Raw genomic sequence first — 24647 nt, forward strand, 5'->3', positions numbered from 1 at the left:
CTTCAAGTATAGCTCATTTGCTTATGTATTTAGAAATGCCACAGTTTCCTATCTGATGCTGAGAAAAGAACTGCTCTGGGTATCCTTCTTCTCCATGCGCACTCCCCCACTCCCCGCGGCCCCTGCCCCATGAGCTGGAGGAACAGCCATGTCCATAGAGCACAGTGGGTCCCCCGGTGGGTCCACACCTCCCGCACTGGAATCACTTGGGTGTTCGCTAAAACATGCACATTTCTGGCCCACGAGTCCAGCCTTTTATTTTATTAAACAAAAATCTGAGGTGTGAATATGCTACCTGACTTATTCCTGGGGCAGAACCTGACTCAGAATTTGCTGCTTCTCAGCATTCACCTGACGGTACTTGGGATCCAGATTTGCTGGGGGCTGGGGTTGAGGAGAAGGTTCCGGGAGCAAAAGGAAGGGTCTTTTAAATGTAGGTAATCTGGGTCCACCTTAGACTTAGGGGAACAGAATCTTCATGGTGTGGTGCCTAAAAATATGTTTGTTTTTTTTTTTTGGCTGCACCACACAGCTTTCGGGATCTTAGTTATCCTACCAGGGGCTGAACCCTAGGCAGTGAAAGCTTGGAGTCCTAAGCACTGGACCACCAGGGAATTCCTAACACATGCGTTTTTGAAAGTTTTACTTTCAAGATGTACAGCCCAATGTAAGAACTTTCCAGGGCTTCCCTGGTGGCTTAGTGGTAAAGAATCTGCCTGCCAATGCAGGAGACACAGGATTGATCCCTAATCCATGTAGACCCCCCCCCTTCTACAGAGCAATGAAGCCCACATGCCACAACTATTGAGCCTGTGCTCCAGAATCTGAGAGCTGCAGCTGCTGAGCCCACGCGGCAACTACTGAAGCCCACGCACCCTAGCGTCCGAGCTCCACAACAAGAGAAGCCACTGGAATGAGAAGCCCGCACACTACAATTACAGAGCAGCAGGCCCCGCTCTCCGCAACTGGAGAAAAGTCCGTGCAGCAAGAAAGACCTAGCACAGCCAAAAATAAAATAAACAAAATTACACACAAAAAAAACTGTCCAATGACTTAAATTTCTCAATCGCGTTTGTCCATAAAATGGAAATGGAATTGAAAAGTAGCAATTCAAATATAAATTAAACACAATATAATAATTATTCATGAATGATCTTTCCTATTGACAAGTCTGTTGTCAATTTCTGGTCACTTGACAGTGAAAGAGTCTGGCGACAGGCTCGGCACTAATGAGATTTATTCTTAAAAATGTTTTCCATAACTCCACTTCTGATCAGGGCCCAACTGACCAGAAGATGTGGCAGAAGCCCTCCTCTCTGCCTTTAGTCCACGGGAACAGCCCAGTGAGGTGAAGCTCCACTTGTTTACAAAACACACAGGTAAACATCAGAGTGAAAAAGAAAAAGAAAAACTCTATATCCTATATCCTAGAAATGACACTAGTTGGGCAAGTAAACTAAAGACATGCCACTGAATTAGAGTTTTTGAAAAGCACAAAATGGGTGACCTTCCACACCTATGACCTTCCAGAACCTCCGCGCAGTGAGACTAAGGAGGAAACATGATGAAAATCTTTGTCTCCAACTGGCAGCAGCGTGAGCTTGGTGACCCAGGCAGCGGTGTCAAGCACACAGCAAAGCCCTGGGCCAGAAGGAGACAAAAGAGCAAGAGAGGACCTTCTGCCCAGGTTGTACTCTGGATGGATTTTAGTCTCCGATTATAATTTTAATGAAAACCAGCAGGGGTGGGAGGTGGGGGGAAGGATGCTTTTCCTGGGTTTGCAGTCCAGGCCCTAGGAAACCACAAGTACTCAACATGACTCCCTCCCTACTTGGATCCAAGACACTGGAGCTGCATCTGCACAGATTATGTCACCTTCAGGGCAAGGAGAACACCCTCTATGGAGGCATTTGATACATATACTGAGTCAACAGGCTTCCCAGGTGGCTCAGTGGTAAAGAATCCATCCTGCCAGTGTAGGAGACGCAGGAGATGGGGGTTCAATCCCTGGGTCAGAAAGATCCCAAAGGACAGAGGAGCCTGGGGCTACAACCCATGGGACTGCAAAGAGTTGGACACAACTGAGCACGTGTGCGCACACACACACAGAGTCAACACCTCCTGGGTACCTCTGTTCCACCAGAGACTTAACAGTAAAATCAACACCAAAATCACGTTTTCCTAGGGATGTTAATCAGAGAATCATGTCTATGTCCTCCGGAGAAAAGACCTCAGAGAGGCTTAAAATCACTTAGAGGTTTTCGTCTTTTAAAAAAATAGACAGACTTTAGGTTAATGTTTCACTTCTCAATGAAGATGAGCGTAAACCAAACTCATCTTTGACTCTGGACTTTGCTTCACTGTCAGCTAGGGAGTATCTGAAGATGAATCCAGGAGCCGAGAGGACTGGGGACATTACTTAGTCACATCCATAGTAAACACTATTATCCATCAATCCCTCCAAAGCAAATATGACAAATCTGAAGTAGGGCTTTCAGGTAAATATGTTCAGTAACATGAGACGTGCTAGTCATCTCCAGCACTGAGAAAGACCCTTTGCTTTTTAGAACAAATTCATGGCAGGGTGAAATCCTAAGTGAGAGGAGAAGAAAGCTTAACTAACATGAAATAAGACCTCCTTGACCTGGAGGAAAGGTGTGTACACAGCCAGCCTGCCCCAGTCTATGAAACTTCACTAGAAATGGAATCAGTGGAGAAACCTGATTTACCAAAACTCTTCCATAGACAATGCTGTTCAATTAAAACAATTTCTGCTTACATCACCCCTAAAAGTTTTGAATGCCAAATGCCCTCCCATACAATTTTAAGCTGACATCTAATATTTCATCATAAATTAAAATAGCTGCAAAATGTATTTTCTAGCATACTGTGAATATTGACATTTTAAAAGTAAATTCTAAGGTCACTCTTTTAAAGATATCCAAGAAATGCTTAACATTATAGTGATGTGATATCCACCACCATCCATTCAAGAGACACAAATATACTCCTAATGATAAGTAAAAATTTTGTTTTTCCTTTTCTCCTTTCTTGAAGTACTATTTTCTTTCCACTTCTTCCAAAGAATCTTACCCTAATCAAATATTTTTTTGCTTGAAAGTCTTTATCAATCACTTTTTAATACTTTGCTGTAATAATTTTATGCACAAAATGGAAACTTAAGAAGACTTTAAAATTTCCTATGAACAGAAGTCTCAAGATAAATATCTAAATTTTCTTCTGGTCTGACTGATCATTACAATTATTATTAGCCAACCCTCAGCATGAGAGAAAATAATAGCAAATTAAACAACTGACCAAGGATTAATCTCCAAAATATATAAGAAGCTTATTTGGCTCAATACCAGAAAAACAAACAACCCAATCAAAAAGTGGGCAGAAGGCTGAAACAAACATTTCTCCAAAGAAGACATACAGATGGCTAATAGACACATGAAAAGGTGTTCAACATTGCTCGTTATTAGAGAAATGCAAGTCAAAACTACAATGAAGTATTATTACCTCACACAGGTCAGAATGGCCATCATTGAAAAATCTACAAACAACAAATTCTGGAAAGGGTGTGGAGAAAAGGAAACCCTCTTGCACTGCTGGTGGGAATGCAAAATGATACAGCCACTATGGAAGACGGTATGGAGATTCCTTAAAAACTAGGAATGAAACTACCACACAACTCAACAATCCCACTGCTGGGCATATACCCCGAGAAAACCACAGCTGAAAAGGACACATGTACCCCAGTGTTCACAGCGGCCCTACTCACAATAGCTAGGAATGGAAGCAACCTGGACACCCATCGACAAGTGAATGGATAAAGAAGTTGAGGTACATACACACAATGGAGTCTCACTTAGCCATCAAAGAGAATGAAACAATGCCACTCGCAGCAACATGGACTGACCTGGAGATTATCATTCTGAGTGAAGTAAGTGAGACAAAGACAAACATCATGTGGTATCACTTATATGTGTAATCTAAAAAAAAAAAAAAAACGACACAAGTGAACTTATTTGTAAAAATGAGAAACAGACTCATAACCATAGAAAACAAACTTACGGTTCCCAAAGGGGAAAGGTATGGGGGAGGGGTAAATAGGGAGTTTGGGGCTGAAATACATTCATTACTATATCTGAAATACGTAACTATACTGCGTAGCACAGGGAAGTGTGCTCACTATTCTGTAAGAACTTAAAGAATTTGAGAAAGCACAGATGCATGTGTGTGTATAACTGAATCACTTTGCTGTGCGCCTGAAACGAATGCAATTGATTGTCAACTATATCCAAATACAAATGAAAGAAAATAAACTGGAATCTTCTATACTTACTTAAACTGGTTAACTTCAAGGCTGCAGGAAGTGCTGAGCAGCAATTCTCCGATTTATGTCTCCTGGCATTTGCTAAAGGAATACATTCTTATTCTCAGGACAGCTGCCCTTACCTGCTGCTTGAGCGCCTCCAAAGATTCAAATTCCAATCTGGCCAGTTTCATCTGGATATGCCGTGGCTTATCAGGTATGGCAAATGCAAGGATGAACTTCAAAGCCAGGAGCATGTGCTGAAAAGAAGAACAAGCACACGTTGCCGGGACACCCTGGACCATGTGGGCAAGGAGGCAAGTTAGTGCCGAAACACTGCGATCCTGCTCATTAATCTTGGGTCACTTCCAACTACTGGCCTGTGATGAGCCACAGATCAACCAGGCCCGTAACTTCTATTCATTTCACCCTACTGTGGCCACTCAATCATTACTGACTTACTTTGCTTTCTTCTTTTAAAACCAGTTATTCCCTTACAATGATACCATATGCTAGGCTCAATGAAAAATGAAGTTTGTTCTAAAAAGTCTACCACAAAATGCATTCTTCTACTTGTGTCTTAATTCCCAGTATATTTAGGGTGCCACATGTGCACTCACATGTTTCTCTCTGTGTAACCACACCCTCCGCTGTGCTGTGCTTCAGGCTGAGTTACATGAAACATGCATGTGCCTTAAACAGCAGGGGCCTTGAGTCCTCTGCTGCCCCAGCAGTGTCTGCTGCAGTGTCTTTCATGAAATGACAATCAATAAGTATTGATGAGCTAACTGACTAATGTACTACTTTATGCTGCAGGCTCCATATATTGTGAGGCAGAATACAGACAGGTAGAGTATGTCCTCTCTCTTTACAACACGGGAAACTTAGAACCTGGCTATTTTATTTCTCTTCTCTACCAACGCCATATAGAGGTTCTCTAAAATAATCATATGAGGTTTGTGATTATGCTTCTTTCTCTGCAGAAATAAGCCAGCAGGGACCGCTTCCTCTGCTAAGTCTGCTGCTCAGACGTGCAGCCTCGACTCAGTGTTTCTCTAATGCTGCCATCATCTTGTGACCCAGGGCCAACACCCACAGAAACCTGAATGGTTGTAAGAATAAAGTTGCCTCTTTGATGATGGCATGAATTAGTAAATATCAAAAGCTGTAAAATAAAAATTCAAGGTAGGTATTAGGCATGAAGAAAACCACTGAAGGAGAGGGAACAGCCTCTAAGATATGTGGCACTGAATAATTAGCAGAAAAGACAGTTTAAAAAAAATAAGTGATTTCTTTATTGTGATATTTTCAAATGAGGGATGAAGGATAATAACATGTGGATATCTCCTGGGAGAAGCATGAAATAATGGAGGAAATCAGCATCATGCCAGAACAAGCAATAATTCAACACAAAGACTTGAAAACCGGCAGAAGCCCAGGGCAGGCCGGGGACTGCCTGGCATTAATAGGAGGTCTGGAATGGACTAGGGAAGGGTAGTCTTCTCTGAAATGTGACTGTCATGATCAAAGAAGGCATTGGAAGATACTGACTAGGTGTCTGGAATGTGAAAACAAGGAAATAAAACAGATGACATCATGTGTTGCAATTCTGAACCAAGTGAATTAACAGGAACCTGGATATAATCTACAAATAAGAAATGAATAATTCAGAAAGAGCTATACTGTATCATTATTTCATCCCACTGGACTACTGAGATATAATTTTATATAAGACTTAACCTCTTTAGCAGAAGAATTAAGGCAGGAAATCGCCTTTATTTTTTATAAATGGCGTGGTGTGCCCTCAGGTTGCCAGAGCCCCACCATGATCCAGGCATGGGCCCTGTTCCATTTCTCCTAACAAGTCTGTCCCCATTTTCTCTTCTTTGGAGTCTCAGTAGTAATTGCTGAGAAAGAAGACCCTGCCGAGGTTTTCCCTTGCACACAGGGGACTTATGAGATGTGTCAACTCTTCTTTGGGAACCAGGATCAGCTACTGGGAGACCGGGAAAGGCTGCCACAGACCTTGGTCCTCATGGTTTTCATATGCTGCTGCTGCTGCTGCTAAGTCGCTTCAGTTGTGTCCAGCCCCGTGCGATCCCATAGACGGCAGCCCACCAGGCTCCCCCGTCCCTGGGATTCTCCAGGCAAGAACACTGGAGTGGGTTGCCATTTCCTTCTCCAATGCATGAAAGTGAAAAGTGAAAGTGAAGTCACTCAGTCATGTCCGACTCTTAGCGACCCCATGGACTGCAGCCTACCAGGCTCCTCTGCCCATGGGACTTTCCAGGCAAGAGTACTAGAGTTGGCTGCCATTGCCTTCTCCGGGTTTCCATATGAAATGTCCATAAAACTCTCTTGAATTGAAAAGAACTTGATATTGATTAGACAATACTAGTTAAAACAGGAGGTCATTTTAACATGGTTAACACACTTACATAGCAACAACCTTTGGGGTTCTCTATAGTGAACCACTCAAAGGAGAAAGGGAAAGATATACCCATCTGAATGCAGAGTTCCAAAGAATAGCAAGGAGAGAGAAGACAGCTTTCTTAAATGAACAATGCAAGGAGAGATAAGAAAGCCCTCCTAAGTGAAAAATGCAGAGAAACAGAGGGAAACAATAGAATGGGAAAGACTAAAGATCTCTTCAGGAAAATTAGAGATACCAAGGGAACATTTCATGTAAAGATGTGCACAATAAAGTACAGAAATGGTATGGACCTAGCAGAAGCAGAAGAGATGAAGAAGAGGTGGCAAGAATACACAGAAGATCTGTACAAAAAAGGTCTTAATAACTTGGATAAACGTGATGGTGTGGTCACTCACCTAGAGCCAGACGTTCTGGAGCATGAAGTCAAGTGGGCCTTAGAAAGTATTACTACAAACAAAGCTAGTGGAGATGATGGAATTTCAGTTGAGCTATTTCAAATCCTAAAAGATGATGCTGTGAAAGTGCTGCACTCAATGTGTCAGCAAATTTGGAAAACTCAGCAGTGGCCACAGAACTGGAAACGGTCAGTTTTCATTACAAGCCCAAAGAAGGGCCATGCCAAAGAATGTTCAAACTACTGCACAATTGCACTCCTTTCACATGCTAGCAAGATAATGTTCAAAATCCTTCAAGCTATGCTTCAACATGTCCTATCTTTTTGTCTTTTCATACTGTAAAGCTATGACCAACCTAGACAGCATATTCAAAAGCAGAGACATTACTTTGCCAACAAAGGTCCATCTAGTCAGAGCTATGGTTCTTCCAGTGGTCATGTATGGATATGAGAGTTGGACTATAAAGAAAGCTGAGCACTGAAGAATTGATGCTTTTGAACTGCGGTGTTGGAGAAGACTCTTTAGAACCTCTTGGACTGAAAGGAGATCCAACCAGTCCATCCTAAGGGAAATAAGTCCTGAATATTCATTGGAAGGACCTATGTTGAACCAATACTTTGGTCACCTGATGTGAAGAATTGACTCATTGGAAAAGACCCTGATGCTGGAAAAGACTGAAGGCAGAGGAGAAGGGGATGACAGAGGAGATGGCTGGATGGCATCACCGACTCAATGGACATGAGTCTGAGTAAGCTCTGGGAGTTGGTGATGGACAGGGAGGCCTGGAGTGCTGCAGTACATGAGGTCACAAAGAGTCGGAATGAACTGAACTGAGGCTTCAACAGTACATGAACTGAGAACTTCCAGATGTACAAGCTGGATTTTGAAAAGGCAGAGGAATTAGAGATCAGTAAACTGCCCACGTCTGTTGGATCATAGAAAAATCAAGAAAATTTCAGAAAAATATCTACTTCTGCTTCACTGACTAAGCTAAAGCTTTGACTGTATGAATCACAACCAACCGTAGACAGTTCTGAAAGAGATGAGAATACCAGACCACCTTACCTGCCTCCTGAGAAACCTGTATGCAGGTCAAGATGCAACAGTTAGAACCGGACATGGCACAAAGGACCGGTTCAAAATTGGGAAATGAGTATGTCAAGGCTGTATATTATTTAACTGATACGCAGAATTCATGATGTGAAATGCCAGGCTGGATGAATCATAAGCAGGAATCAAGATTGCTGGGAGAAATATCAATAACCTCAGATATGCAGATAACACCACCTTAATGGCAGAAAGCAAAGAGGAACCAAAGAGCCTCGATGAAAGTGAAAGAGGACAGTGAAAGAGGTGGCTTAAAACCCAACTCAAAAAATTAAGATCATGGCATCTGGTCCCTTCACTTCATGGCATAGAGATAGGGTAAAAATGGAAACAGTAAGACTTTATTTTTTGGGACCCCAAAAATCACTGTGAACTGTGATTGCAGCCATGAAATTAAGAGATGCTTGCTCCTTGAAAAAAGCTATGATGAACCTAGACAGCATATTAAAATCAGAGACATCGCTTTGCTGACAAAGGTCCATATAATCAAAGCTATGGTTTTTCCAGAAGTCATGTATGGATGTGAGAGTAGGGCAGTAAAGAAGGCTGAACACCAAAGATTTGCTGCTTTTGAACTGTGGTGCTGGAGAAAGCTCTTCAGAGTCCCTTGGACTGCAAGGAGATCAAACCAGTCAATCCTAAAGGAATTCAACCCTGAATATTCATTGGAAGGGCAGATGCTGAAGCTCCAGTACTTTGGCCACCTGATATGAAGAGCCGACTCACTGGAAAAGACTCTGATGCTGGGAAAGACTGAAGGCAGGAGCAGAGGGCAGCAGAGGATGACATGGTTGGATGGCATCACAGACTCAGTGGCCATGAGTTTGAGCAAGCTCCGGGAGTTGGTGATGGACAGGGAAGCCTGGCATGCTGCAGTCCATGGGGTCGCAAAGAGTTGGACACGACTGAGCAGCTGAACAGCAACTCTACAGTGTACTTTCCTAAAAATACCCTATTAGAAAAAATGCTTTTAAAAGCCCATATGCAGAGAAATCATTTTCTTTAGAATTATATTTTCAGCATAGGTTCCCAGTAGACCTACTTATTTCAAGCTTTTAACTTCCCACTGAACAGCTCCAGGGTCACGCTCTTGAAGAGCCTCCACAAGCCACACAGCCAAGCATTCTTCACTGGCCCCCGGCACCACCGAAAGCCAACAAGGAGGCAGCCCTGGGTGTATCCCCTCTGTTCACGACTAAGTGTCCTTAACACTGCAGCAAAAGAGATGTTCTGGCTCCCAGTCTAGGTGGGGAGATGAGTAAAGACAGGCCACCACGTTGCCATGTGGGAGTATTACTGCTGGGTCTACACTGGGACCAGGGGCACTTAGACCAGCAGGAATCCCAACTTTCACTAGGTCAGAGAGGATTCCCTGAAGGAAGTGAGTTTGAGCAGAGACCTGACCGATGAGAAGGAATTATCTCAGCAAGGAGAAGGGGGCTGAAGTGTTTCCAGAGAGAGGACACACACATAAAGGGCTGGGGGTGCTGAGGGGAGAGGGGTTGTAGAGGCAACCGGAAGCCAAGTGACACGGGAGCTGCATAACCTGGCAGAGGAGTGAGGCGGAGCTGAAGGCATGAATGCAGATGACTCCATCAGACTTCTCTGGCTGTGGTGGGGGGAGTGAACAAGTGTGGAAGTGCAGGCAAGTCAGCAGGGACACTGGAGTGTGCGGGAGAGCAGTGGGGCTGCAGCTCCAGGAATCACTGGGGGGCTCGTCAGCAGAAGTTAAGGGGACTCGTGCACTCAAATGATAAGCCCAGGATGAGGGGCAGTTGAAGGGGAGGAGGGGTCTGCACGGGCTATAGATTTTTAGCTATCTGGGGGAGTGTCTAAATGCAGATAGACATCAGCACGCGGTGTGATAGACAGGTCTCAAGTTCGTGGGAGGGCTGGAGGCAGAGATCTGGGATCACTGATGTGTGGGCAAGGGGCCGATGAAGCCACGGGAATGGACGAGTTGCCCAAGGCTGTGCGGTGAAGGAGAACAGATGAGATGCAGTGAGACGACGGCGGAGGATGGAAGCGGGGAACCGAAACATGAATGACAGGCAAAGGGGAGGGGTCAGCAAGAAGCCTGAGAGCAGCAGCCGGGGGCAGGCAGAAACCAGGCGGCTCCGGAAAGACGCACGCAAAGCGGAGAGAAAGAAGCCAGTCAAGGCGGGTGTTGGAAGGTCAAGTTTACACGAAGCCTGAAGAAGAAAGTTTTGGGGTACCCAGCAGCAGCCTCCGGTGGCCCTGGTGGGAGTGGTCACAGAGGCAAGACTCAGAGGGCTGAGAAGAGCCTGGCGGGTGAGGCTGGAGGAGGGAGGGACCAGCGACAGGCTTCAGAGAGTCTGCCTGTCAAGGAGGGCTGAGGGCCCAGGGCCCATCTGGAGGGAGGCCTGGGCTGGCCGGGGGTTTGCTCTTTAAAGATGTAAGTCCTCAACATGAGAGAGGCTTTGGGGCAGAGGGGAGCACGGTCAAAGCTGAAGATCCTGGAAGGAGTCCCAGGGAACAGAGCCAGGATGAGTGCCAGGTGAAGGCTAGCCATAAACAGGGAGTCTGCACGGTCCCTGGCGAGGAGCGATGGGTGACCATGAGTGTCAACAGTACTGAAGGGAATACGTTTGAGACCACAGAAATTTAAAAGGCATTTATTGCTTAGGATATGCAACTTAATACTTAAAACCAGGATGGACAGGTGAGAATCACATGTAGGGTCCTCACTTTTCTTTCACAGAACTAATTGCAAATCATCAGTAAATATCCTTTCCTCAAAACAGGTAATCACAGTCCTCAGCGGGGGGCGGGGGGCGGGGGGGGGGAAGGGTCTCAAAGAACAAAATAAAAACGCCAACTCTTTTAGCTAGACTGGAAAAAATATCAACATGTCCATAATGAAAGTTTGTTTGGATGGTGGCACTTTGGGCGATCTCTTTATCTTTAGTCTTTAACAGATATGCATTATTTTTGTGCAGGAAAAAATATTTACGTGGAAAAGAACACAGGGATTCTACTCCTCATGTAACAGATGAACTACACGGGCCCCACCTGGCTCCTAACCCATCTGGTCACCACTGCCCACGTGCCCAGTAAATAGACCCAAACCACACAACCTGTAGCTCAGAGAGTCTGGCTTTTAATCTCGAGCCCAGGAAGCTGGAGACAGCAATCACTGTGCATTCGTACAGTGTGCAAATACAGAGTGCACTGCTGCAGGGCCAGATTGCTTTGATGGTGGCCTTCTTTCACTTTATCTCTCAAAATCTTCTGAACATCGATTATTCCCCCACTTGGCTACAGTTTCAGAAGTTCCACCTATTACAGATTTATTTAGATTAATGCATATCATCTTTAAAAAGTGAAAATACTCTGGGAGGGTTAAGAAGCACCACCATTCACAAATTATTAATTTAATTGGCTGGAGTTAGCAGACATTCTGGGGCTTCCCTGGTGGCTCAGCTGGTAAAGAATCTGCCTGCAAAGTGGGAGACCTGGGTTTGATCCCTGGGTTGGGGAGATCCCCTGGAGAAGGGCATGGCAATCCACTCTAGTATTCTTGCCTTTAAAATCCCCACAGACAGAGGAGACTGGCGAACTACTGTCGGTGGGGTTTCAAAGAGTCGGCCTAAGTACAACCAAGTACAACTAAGCACAGCACAGCAAACGTTCTCTCTCACTGTATACGCCCCCCACCCACCACACCATGAGTGCTAGGAAGTGGGATGCGGAAGGCACCACCACAGGAACTTCCACACACGGAACCAGCTTCAAGGAAGAGGGGTAGAGAGAAGCAGAGACGGTTATGTGGCAGCCTGGATGGGAGGGGAGTTTGGGGGAGAATGGATACATGTACATGTAGAGCTGAGTCCCTTTGCTGTCCACCTGGAACTATCACAACACTGTTAATCGGTTATATTTCAATATAAAATAAAAAGTTAAAAAAATTCATTGTGGGGAAGAGAGAAAAGCAAATCATTCCTTATTGGAAACAAATAGAAAAAAAGAAAGAAGCAGAGAGCAACCCACATTGTCTGAATGATCAGCAAAGGACAAATTAGACCTCACTTTCTTCTTATTGAGTTCTTATACCAGGATCCAGAATTCAAGATGAGCATCATGATAGATTAAGTAAGCTTTTGTAGTCTAGCCTAGAAACCTAAATAACATTTATAGCACTGTGTTTCAAAAGATCAATTTTTAAAATCTCGTTTATATTTTTCCCACAGAAAATGTGTTCAAGGCTGGGAACTATTTTATGCTAACTGAACAGAGGAAAAAAATTGTAAAAAGCATTTTAGCTATTTTTAGTTGTTTTCATAAATAAAAGAAAGCCTAAGATAAAATATAAATCTGCTCAGATTTGAAGAAAAACACCCTCGAAATGAATAGCTGGGCTGGATTTTCATAGCCTGTCTGTGAAAAGAGAAGACATTTTGTGGGCCATGATTGTGATTCTTTGCCAACTATCTTCCTTTAAAATGAAACTCACAAACTTTATTCTAAACAAAGTAAAGGAGAAAAGAAAAAGTGAGGGTAGGGTGGGGCAATGGTAGAATGCTGAAACTAACCAATACAAAGGAGTTGGCGACCCGTAACAACATGCTTCAAATAGTGATTATAGCGTATCTTCCTGGGAAAGGAACAGGCAGGACCAGAGAAAGTTGGCAGTCAGAAGCTACGCGCTATCTGGTGCCAGCGGTAAAGTTCTGCCATCGCCACGTTGCTCACCTGTGGTCACTGCAGGGCTGTCAGACTCTTGGGAGTCTAGTAGCCAGATGCACAGTGAGCAAGTGGAACCATTTTTATAAAAACTAGAAAATTCATAATATGATCGATAGTAGCAGCTGTGTTTGTAGCAGTGTGCCCCAAACCCTGTGTCTGCTGACATGGAAAATGCAAATAGAGATAAATTCTTGGAATTCTGTAAAGCTAATTTGATTTCTACAGAGGTAGGTCTGCCAGGTTACCTCTTTTCATTCAAAGCCCACTGAATAAAAGAAAGTCCTTCAAAAAAGCATCCTCTCCTCATCATCAGATAAATTAAATGCCAAGTGCCAATTAATAAATGATTAATGAAACAGAAAAAATTATTGAATCAAGCACTTAAGGGGAAAAAACTCAGTGATTTTCATTTTAAAATGGTAGATCAAGCATGCACACGTCTTATCCTACCTCCCCAGGGTCTCCTGAAATGACAAAACATATAATCTAAAAAGAACAAGACTGGAAAGCAAGACAATTTGCCAGAACTTCTGGATATAGGGCTTATGGAGTGGAAAGTGCTGCTCAAGTCTCCTGAGACAAAGGCAGGTCCTCCCAAAGGAGACTCAGAAGAAAACCAATGTGGGATTCAGCCTCACAAAAGGAAAGGATTGGGGCAGGGAGTTAGCACCAAAGTGAATGCATTAAAGAATTGCCTTCAGAAAACCTGGGGCCATAGGAGGTCCTTTCTCATGCCACCTTGTGAGACTGGTTCAAGGTGGCAGAGTAGAAAGATGTGTGCTCATCTTCTCCTGCGAGAGCACCAAAATCATGCCACCCTGTAACAGAGAAACCGCAAGTTCTACTGTTGAACTAAAGCCAAAGACTTGCCCTTTAAAGAAAACATGTCGTCTTCTGGGAGAGCTCCTTGGGTGGGGTTGCCAGGCCCAAGAAAGTTGAGACCAAGGTCATACCAGACTCCTACTAAAGACTTGGCACAAGTGGGAGAAAATATCTACTCTCGGCTTCTCCTTCAAGAGTAGAGAAATGAAACATACATTCAATGTTCCATCCTATCAAAGGAATTCCCTAGGAACTGGTTACTGTCTCAATAGACTCAGAGCACTGGAGAGGATCCTTCATACTTTGCGTGCCTGGGGCGGGCGGGGGCAATGAGAACAAGAGAGAGATTGTTGAAAATACCAGAGAAATTGCAATACTAAAGTTAGACACCAGAGGGAGCAAGAGATTACAAACCCTTTTTTCAAAAGATAACAAGCAGTTCTATTTCCAGTTTTTTAAGGAATCTCCACACTGTTCTCCATAGTGGCTGTACTAGTTTGCATTCCCACCAACAGTGTAAGAGGGTTCCCTTTTCTCCACACCCTCTCCAGCATTTATTATTTGTAGACTTTTGGATCGCAGCCATTCTGACTGGTGTGAAATGGTACCTCATAGTGGTTTTGATTTGCATTTCTCTGATAATGAGTGATGTTGAGCATCTTTTCATGTCTTTGTTAGCCATCTGTATGTCTTCTTTGGAGAAATGTCTATTTAGATCTTTGGCCCATTTTTTGATTGGGTCATTTATTTTTCTGGAGTTGAGCTGTAGGAGTTGCTTGTATATTTTTGAGATTAGTTTTTTGTCGGTTGCTTCATTTGCTATTATGGAGAACAGTGTGGAGATTCCTTAAAAAACTGGAAATAGAACTGCCTTATGATCCAGCAATCCCACTGCTGGGCATACACACTGAGGAAACCAGAAGGGAAAGAGACACATGTACCCCAATGTTCATTGCAGCACTGTTTATAATAGCCAGGACATGGAAGCAACCTAGATGCCCATCAGCAGATGAATGGATAAGAAAGCTATGGTACATATACACAATGGAGTATTACTCAGCCATTAAAAAGAATACATTTGAATCAGTTCTAATGAGGTGGATGAAACTGGAGCCTATTATACAGAGTGAAGTAAGCCAGAAGGAAAAACACCAATACAGTATACTAATGCATATATATGGAATTTAGAAAGATGGTAACGATAACCCTGTATATGAGACAGCAAAAGAGACACTGACGTATGGAACAGTCTTATGGACTCTGTGGGAGAGGGAGAGGGTGGGAAGATTTGGGAGAATGGCATTGAAACATGTAAAATATCATGTATGAAACGAGATGCCAGTCCAGGTTCAATGCACGATACTGGATGCTTGGGGCTGGTGCACTGGGACGACCCAGAGGGATGGTGTGGGGAGGGAGGAGGGAGGGGGGTTCAGGATGGGGAACACATGTATACCTGTGGTGGATTCATTTTGATGTTTGGCAGAACTAATACAATTATGTAAAGTTTGAGAATAGAATAAAATTAATTAAAAAAAAAAAAAAGATAACAAGCAGACTTCTCTAACTGGGAAACTATATGAACGAATCTAGCAAAGACACCATCTCCAGAAAAGGTTTGAGACATTCCCAGAATTTCTAGCTGGGCTGACTAATGGAGGTCTCTGCCTGTACAAAGCTAGTCTGTAAATATTGGGAGAGGTGGCTGTTTTTTCAAGTGCCCAAATCTCAGCAAAATTTAACAACAACACAAACAGGGAAATATGACACAATAAAGAAAAATAATAAATCTCAAAAAAGACCCAAAATAAACAGAAATCTATAAATTATATGGCAAAGAATGCAAAACAATCATCTTAAAGAAGCTTAATGAATTACAAGAGAACACAGATAAAAAACTAATCACAATCAGGAAAATGATGAATAAACAAAGTGAAAATATCAACAAAGAGATAAAACTATTAAAAAAAAAATAGAGAACTAAACCAATTCTGGAGCTGAAGAATGCAATAACTAAATTGAGAAGTTCACTAGATGGGTTCAACATCAAACTTGCTCAAGGAGAAGAAAATAACCATGAACCCTAAGACAGCTTACCTGAAATTACTGAGTCAGAAGAGCAAAAAAAAAGAAGATAGATGAAGAAAGCTTAAGATTCACAGTGGAGGGACTTGCCAGGTGGTCCAGTGGTTGAGAATCCACCTTCCAGTGCAGGGGATGCAAGTTCTTTCCCTGGTTGGGAAACTAAGATCCCTTATGCCATGGTGCAACTAAGCCCACACACCACAGCTGACGAGCCCAAGCAGCACAAGCAGAAAGAAGCGCCTGTGCTGCGATGAAAGCCTGCACATGGCAACGAAATCCCATGTGCCTCATCCAGGATCTGACACAGCCAAAAATAAAACAAGTAAGTATTTATAAAAAAGTGATACGTAAGGTACATCAGCCAGGTTTCATAGTCTCCAAGCTTCAACAGTGTGAACCAAGAACTTCCAGATGTACAAGCTGGATTTTGAAGAGGCAGAGGAACCAGAGATCAAATTTCCAACATCCGTTGGATCACAGAAAAAGCACAAAAATTCCAGAAAAACATCTACTTCTGCTTCATTGACTACACAAAAGCCTTTGACTGTGTGGATTACAACAAACTGAACAATTCTTTTTTTTTTTTTGAACAATTCTTAAAGAGATGGGAATAAGAGACCACCTTACCTGCCTCCTGAGAAGTCTGTATGCAGGTCAAGAAGCAACAGTTAGAACTGGACATGGAACAAAAGACTGGTTCAAAATTGGGAAAGGAGTTATGTCCATGCTGTATATTGTCACCTTACTTATTTAACTTACATGCAGAGTACATCACGCAAAATGCCAGGCTGGATGAAGCACAAGCTGGTATCAAGATTGCAAGAAGTATGGATAACCTCAGATATGCAGATGACAGCACCCTTATGGCAGTGAAGGGTGAAAGCAAAGAGGAACTAAAGAGCCTCTTGATGAAAGTGAAAGAGGAGAGTGAAAAAACTGGCTTAAAACTCAACATTCAGAAAACTAAGATCATGGCATCTGGTCCCATCACTTCATGGCAAATAGATGAGGAAACAATGGAAACAGGGAAAGACTTTATTTTCTTGGGCTCCAAAATCACTGCAGATGGTAACTGCAGTCACAAAATTAAAAGATGCTTGCTCCTTGGAAAAGAAGTTATGATAAACATAGACAGCATATTAAAAAGCAGAGACATTACTTTGTCAATAAAGGGCCGTCTAGTCAAAGCTATGGTTTTTCCAGTAGTCATGTATGGATGTGGAGTTGGACCATAAAGAAGGCTGAATGCCAAAGAAACGATGCTTTCAAACTGTGGTGCTGGAGAAGACTCTTGAGAGTCCCTTGGACAGCAAGGAGATCAAACCAGTCAATCCTAAAGGAAATCAATTCTGAATATTCATTAGAAAGACTGATGCTGAAGCTCCAATATTTTGGCTACCTGATGCAAAGAGCCAACTCACTGGAAAAGACCCTGATGCTAGGAAAGACTGAAGGCAGAAGGAGAAGGGGACAATAGAGGATGAGGTGGTTGAATGGCATCACTGACTCAATGGACATGAGTTTGAGCAAGTTCTGGGAGATGGTGAAGGATGGGGAAGTCTGGCATGCTGCAGTCCATGGGGTCGCAAAGAGTGGGACATGACTGAGCGACTGAACAACAACGTACATCAGCAAGAAGACCAATATGTGCATCGTAGGAATTTCAGAAAGAGAAGAGCGAGAAAGAAGCAGAGAGCTTATCTGATGAAATAATGGTCAAAAACTCTCCAAATCTGAGGAATAAAATGGACATCCAAATTCAAGAAATTTAAAAGACTTCAACTAGGATGAACCCAAAGAATCTGATACTGAGATACACTGTAATAAAACTGTCAATGGACAAAGAGAGAATCTTAAAAGTAGCAAGACACGTGTCATGTTCAAGGAAGATCCCATAAGATTATCAGAGGAGTTCTTAGCAGAGAAAAATTCAGGCCAAAAGGGACTAAAATGACACATTTAAAGGGCTGAAAGTAAAAACCTGCCAACCAAGAATACTATATCCTGCAAAACTATCTTTCAAAAATGATAGAGAAATAAGACCTTTCCAGATAAACAAAAGCTAAGGGAATTCATCACCAACATCTTCCTTACAGGCAATGCTCAACAGAGTCCATCAAGTTAAAATGAAAGAGTGCTAGACAGCAACACAATAGTATATAAAAATATAAAAGTTTCTTGTGAAGGTAAAACATTGACAAAAACAGTGTACAGTAGTGGTGTATCACTTTTGACTCTGGTGTAGAATTTAAAGGATAAATTCATTAAAATAACTATAACTATAAAATTGTGTAATGAGGGGAAACATAAAAGAGTAGAGATTTTGTACATGACTGAAGTTCTTTTTTAATCATTTTTAGAATAGACTATTATAAGATTTTTTATGCATTCTCCATGTTAACCACAAAGAAATACCTATAGAAAACAGATAAAAGAAAAATGAGAAAGAAATCAAACCAAGACACTACCAAAAAAATCAGCAAAACATAACGGAGTACATCAAGAGAGGAAAAGGACAAAATAACTGTAACCATACAGAAAACAATGAATAAAATTGCAATAATAATTTTGTTACCACAAGTAATTACTTTAAAGGTAAGCAGACATTCCCCGATCAAAAGACATAGAGAAGCTGAGTGGATTAAAAAAGATCCAACTACACGCTGGCTCTAATTGTCTCACTTTAGATATGAGAACACATATGATGAAAGTGAAAGGACAGAGAAAGATACTCCATGCAAATGGTAACAAGCATAACGAACAAAGACAAACAAAAATAGGTGGCCATACTTACAAAACAGATTTTAAAGACTGAGACAGACAAAGAAGGGCATTATACAATGATAAAGGATCAATTCACCAGACACAATAATTATATATTGTTAACATCATAGTACCCACATACATGATGCAAAAATTGACAAAACTGAAAGAAAAAGTAGGCAGTAACATAATAACAATAGGAGATTTAAATACTCTGCTCTCAATAATGGATAGAGTAACAAGACATTAGAGCAATAAGAAAATAAGAGGACTTGAACAAACCTGTAGACCAACTAGACCTAACATGGGCAGAACACTCTGCTCAGCAAGAGCAGAACACATATTCTTCTAAAGCACACATGGAATATTCTCTAGGATAGATCACCCGTTAGGCCACAAAACACATCTTAACAAATTTAAGAAAAATGAAATTCTATCAATTATCTTTTTAGACAACAGTGGAATGAGTCTAGAAATCAACAGCAAAAGGAAAGCTGAAAAGTGAAGAAACGTTAAGTGAAAATTAAACAGCATACTCTTCAACAACCAACAATGGGCCAAAGAAGAAATCACAAGAGAAATTAGAAAAAGTTTTGAGATAAATGAAAATACAATATGCCAACACTTAAATGGGATTCTGCAAAAGCAGAACTAATAGGGAAATTTATAGTCTTAAATGCCTTTATTAAAAGAGGAAATATCTCAAATCAACAACCCACTTTATGGCTCAAGGAACTAGAAAAAGAAGACCAAACGAAATCCAAAGTTATCAGAAGGAAGGAAATGATAAAGATCACAGCAGAAACAAATGAATTAGAAAATAGAAGGCAATAGACAAAAAAAATCAATGAAACTAAGAGTTGGTTTTTTGAAAAGACCAACAAATCAACAAACTTTTAGTCTGACTAACAAAGAATAAAAGCTCAAATAACAAAAATAAGAAATGAAAGAGGAGACACTACAACTGATGCCAGAAATAAAAAGGATTATAAGAAACTACTACGAAGAATTAGATGCCAAAAAATCTAGGGGAAAAAAATGGATCAACTCCTAAAAACATAAAACCAACAAAGACTGAATCATGAAGAAATTTTAAAAGCCTGAAATATAGAACTAGTAAAAAGACTTAATCAGTGATTTAAAAAACTTTCCAGCAAAGAAAAGCCCAGAACCAGACGGCTTTAAGAATTCTACCAAATACATAAAGAGAAATTAACACCAATCCTTCTCAAATTGTCCCCCAAAAAACTCAAGATAAACGAACACTTTCAAATTCATTCTCTGAAGTCAGAATTACTTTAATACCCAAACCAGGCAAACATACTGCAAGGAAACTGTAGACTAATATTCCTGATAAATATTGATGCCAAAATCCTCAACAAAATGCTAGCAAAGTGAATTTAGCAGCACACTGAAAGGATTATACACCTTTATTTTTAGCCAAGTAGTTTTTATTTCTGGAATATAAGGATAGCACAACATATGAAAAGAAATCAATGTAATGTAACACATCAATAGAACGAAGGGGGAAATGATCATTTCAACTGAAAGAAAAAAGCATTTGACAAAATTCAACTTTTTCATGATATATCATATTGACTGTATTCAATCAATAAAAAGAAAATAAGGAAAGTACCTAAACATAGTAAGGGCCAGCTCTGAAAATCCTATAGCTAACATCACTCAATGGCGGAAAGCTGAAAGCATTTCTTCAAAGATCATTGACAGGGCAAGGATGACCTCTCCCACTCCTGTTCAACATATCACTGGAAATCCTCGCCAAAGCAATTAGGCAGCTGCTATAGAACACAGTATGGAAGTAAAAAACAGAATTAGAATATGATCCAGGAATCCCACTTCCAGGTACATATTCCAGAAGAAAAGAAAACAGGGTGTTGAAGAGATATTTACATATCCACGTTCAATGCAGCACTAATCACTGCAATAACCAAGAGACAGAAGCAACCTAAATATCCATGGGCGGATGAATGGATAAAGAAAATGTGGTCCCTATATATGGGGGATTATTACTCAGTCATTTAAAAAGAAGGCAGAGAGTTTCAGTTTAGCAAGCTAAAAAAGCTCTACAGAGATCTATTTTACAAAACATGCATACTGTTAACATCACTGTCCTGCACACTTAAAAATGGTTAAGATGTTCATCGTAGCACTGTTTATAATTGCCAGGACATGGAAGCAAACTAGATGTCCATCAGCAGATGAAAGGATAAGAAAGCTATGGTACATATATACAATGGAGTATTACTCAGCCATTAAAAAGAATACATTTGAATCAGTTCTAATGAGGAAACTGGAGCCTATTATACAGAGTGAAGTAAGCCAGAAAGAAAAACACCAATACAGTATGCTGCTGCTGCTAAGTCGCTTCAGTTGTGTCCGACTCTGTGAGACCCCATAGACGGCAGCCCACCAGGCTCCCCCGTCCCTGGGATTCTCCAGGCAAGAACACTGGAGTGGGGTGCCATTGTCTTCTCCAATGCATGAAAGTGGAAAGTGAAAGTAAAGTCGCTCAGTCGTGTCCAACTCTTAGCGACCCCATGGACTGCAGCCTACCAGGCTCCTCTGTCCATGGGATTTTCCAGACAAGAGTACTGGAGTGGGGTGCCATTGCCTTCTCCCCCAATACAGTATACTAACGCATATATATGGAATTTAGAAAGATGGTAATGACAACCCTGTATGCGAGACAGCAAAAGAGACACAGATGTATAGAACAGTCTTTTGGACTCTGTGGGAGAGGGAGGGCGGGGGATGATTTGGGAGAATGGCATTAAAACATGTATAATATCATATAAGAAATGAATCGCCAGTCCAGGTTCGATGCAGAATACAGGAAGCTTGGAGCTGGTGCGCTGGGATGACCCAGAGGGATGGTATAGGGAGAGAGGTGGGAGGGGGGTTCAGGATGGGGAACACCCGTGGCAGATGCATGTTGATGTATGGCAAAACCAATACAATATTGTAAAGTAATAAATAAATAATAGAACTAAAAAAAAAAAAAAGAAGTAATTTGCCAGAAATGAGCTATTAAGAAGAGAAAAAAAAAATGGTTAAGATGCCAAATTATATGTTAGGTGCTTTATGCACAGTTAAAAGACTCAAAGGCCAAAAATCCCAATGGTTCCCTCCTCCCCCTGCTAAAAAGCCAAACAAGGAGCAGTGCTGATGTCCAGGGTGGCAGACACTCAAGTTCTTCAGACCGAGTGAGGCCAGTGAAATCCTCAGGTGGCCAGTCTGTTCCCTGCCCCTGAACCTTCCGGGACTCTCCTCATGTAGAATCCCCTACCAGGAGAGCCCTTCTGGGGAACAGGCCTGCACACCCACGCCAGCAGAGGGAAGCCACGGCAGCTCCTGTCTCACCATCCCAGCCACCAGAGGTCTAGAAGGCTGAGGACCACCAATGCAAGATGAACAAACAGAGTTAACCCTTGAGGACAAAAGCAGACAGTTGCGGAGCACTTAGGAACTCGAAGTTTACTGTCCACAAGTGCTGTATGAAAAACAAAAATTATTCAAGGAGTTACTTTAGGAAAACGAAAATGGAATGAATCTAAGAGGACAACATGGAAAACGACAAACAGCAGCATCTGACCATGACTTACAAGAGACTAAAAGAAAACAGGAGATGACCCTTTGGAGTTGAATGCTTAGGAGGTTCTTTTTTTAGAAGCAAATTATTAATCCTAGGGTTATATTTCCTTCTCTTCAGGTTCAATAACATGATTGGTTAAACAGTATATAATATTCATAACATTATAAATTTTCATTCTGTTTTTATAATCAACAGGGAGACAAATCATAGCCAATTATATTTATAATCTAGAGTATAAAAATAATAAAGGAGCCAGCAAAAATTGGGAGAGAAGAGGGCAGTGGAAGCCAAAGAAAGATTACCTAAGTTAATAGCCTCATGTTCAAGGAGAGGACACGGTATTGCCTAAAGTTGACATATTAAGAGACACATCTTTTAATGAAATTTTTAAAGCTGTAACACAATCTCTATAATAATTTATAAAATAATACTATAATAAAAATTTAGAGGATAAAGTGGGAGGTGAGATAAGTGGGCTAAATAATTCTTTTATAGCAACCAATATTGTCTAAGTTGACAGATCAGAAAAGGAAGTATATTACTGAAAGTTATATTGATGAATACAGGGGAACCCAAACCAGAAACTGTTAGCAGTGACTGCTTCTGGGTAGAGGGAACAGGAATGGTGCAGGAGCTATTCACAACAGTCAAGACACATAAGCAAGCTAAGTGTCCACTGACATATGAATGGATGAAGATGTAGTACATACATATAATGGAATATTACTCAGCCACAAAAAAGAACGAAACAATGCCCCTGGCAGCAACATGGATGGATCTAGAGACTGTCATACTTAGGGAAGTAGGTCAGAGAAAGACAACACAGGATACTGCTTATACGTGGAATCCAAAAAAAAAGGTTACAAATGAACTTATATACAAAACAGAAATAAAGTTACAGAGGTAGAAAATAAATTCATGGTTACCAGGGGGTAAGAGGTGGGGAGGGATACACTGGAAGATTAGGATTGACACATACATACTATTAATATGTAAAAAACGGCTGAATAATGAGGGGCCTACTGCATAGCACAGGGAAGTCTACTCAATACTTTATGGCCTATATGGGAAAAGAATCTAAAAAAGAGTGGATATGTGCTTATGTGTAGCTGGTTTACTTTGCTGTACACCCGAAACTAAGACAGCACTGTATATCAACTATACCCCCGCCCCCTGATGATGATTTCTTTCGGGGTCTTCAGGCCCTAACCCTGGTGAGTCGCTGCCAGAAGCTGAGAGGCGCAGTGCCTAGGACCCCAGCACACTGCTTTCCCGACCAGAGCCTCTGCCAGGCGCACGGAGACGTGTGCACAGGGCAGGAGTGGGAGCTGCCGCCGTCACAGACGGCCGGGCCTCTGCTCAGCCCACAGGATCAGTCAGGCGAGGGGGCAGGGTGTAAAAGGCTAATGGAAAGCGGAATCTCAGGGAAGTGGACAGGGTAAAACACAATAGGAAAATGTTGGGAGAACCAATTAAAACAAAGAGCCTTCAGAATGGGAGAAAATAATAGCAAATGAAGCAACTGACAAACAACTAATCTCAAAAATATACAAGCAACTCCTACAGCTCAACTCCAGAAAAATAAATGACCCAATCAAAAAATGGGCCAAAGAACTAAATAGACATTTCTCCAAAGAAGACATACAGATGGCTAACAAACACATGAAAAGATGCTCAACATCACTCATTATCAGAGAAATGCAAATCAAAACCACTATGAGGTACCATTTCACGCCAGTCAGAATGGCTGTGATCCAAAAGTCCACAAGCAATAAATGCTGGAGAGGGTGTGGAGAAAAGGGAACTCTCTTACACTGTTGGTGGGAATGCAAACTAGTACAGCCACTATGGAGAACAGTGTGGAGATTCCTTAAAAAACTGGAAATAGAACTGCCTTATGATCCAGCAATCCCACTGCTGGGCATACACACTGAGGAAACCAGAAGGGAAAGAGACACGTGTACCCCAATGTTCATCGCAGCACTGTTTATAATAGCCAGGACGTGGAAGCAACCTAGATGCCCATCAGCAGATGAATGGATAAGAAAGCGGTGGTACATACACAATGGAGTATTACTCAGCCATTAAAAAGAATACATTTGAATCAGTTCTAATGAGGTGGATGAAACTGGAGCCTATTATACAGAGTGAAGTAAGCCAGAAAGAAAAATACCAATACAATATACTAACGCATATATATGGAATTTAGAAAGATGGTAACAATAACCCTGTGTACGAGACAGTAAAAGAGACACTGATGTACAGAACAGTCTTATGGACTCTGTGGGAGAGGGAGAGGATGGGAAGATTTGCAAGAATGGCATTGAAACATGTATAATATCATGTATGAAATGAGTTCCCAGTCCAGGTTCGATGCAGGATACAGGATGCTTGGGGCTGGTG

The 24647-nt window shown here is 41.8% G+C and overlaps 1 protein-coding gene across 8 annotated transcripts in view; it reads right to left on the minus strand.

The window, feature by feature from the left end:
* The window catches only part of ANO10 (anoctamin 10), a 277242-nt gene that overhangs the window by 51505 nt on the left and 201090 nt on the right, over positions 1–24647 (minus strand). For 5 of the 8 annotated variants that reach the window (XM_059879755.1, XM_024982847.2, XM_024982848.2 and 2 more), the window contains 1 exon segment: positions 4462–4578. The exons of 2 other annotated variants lie outside the window; for them this stretch is intronic. In XM_059879755.1, the coding sequence (XP_059735738.1) occupies positions 4462–4578 (117 nt within the window). 8 annotated transcript variants of the gene reach the window in all.

This window comes from Bos taurus, chromosome 22 (genome assembly GCF_002263795.3).
Source record: "Bos taurus isolate L1 Dominette 01449 registration number 42190680 breed Hereford chromosome 22, ARS-UCD2.0, whole genome shotgun sequence".
Classification (NCBI taxonomy): domain Eukaryota; kingdom Metazoa; phylum Chordata; class Mammalia; order Artiodactyla; family Bovidae; genus Bos; species Bos taurus.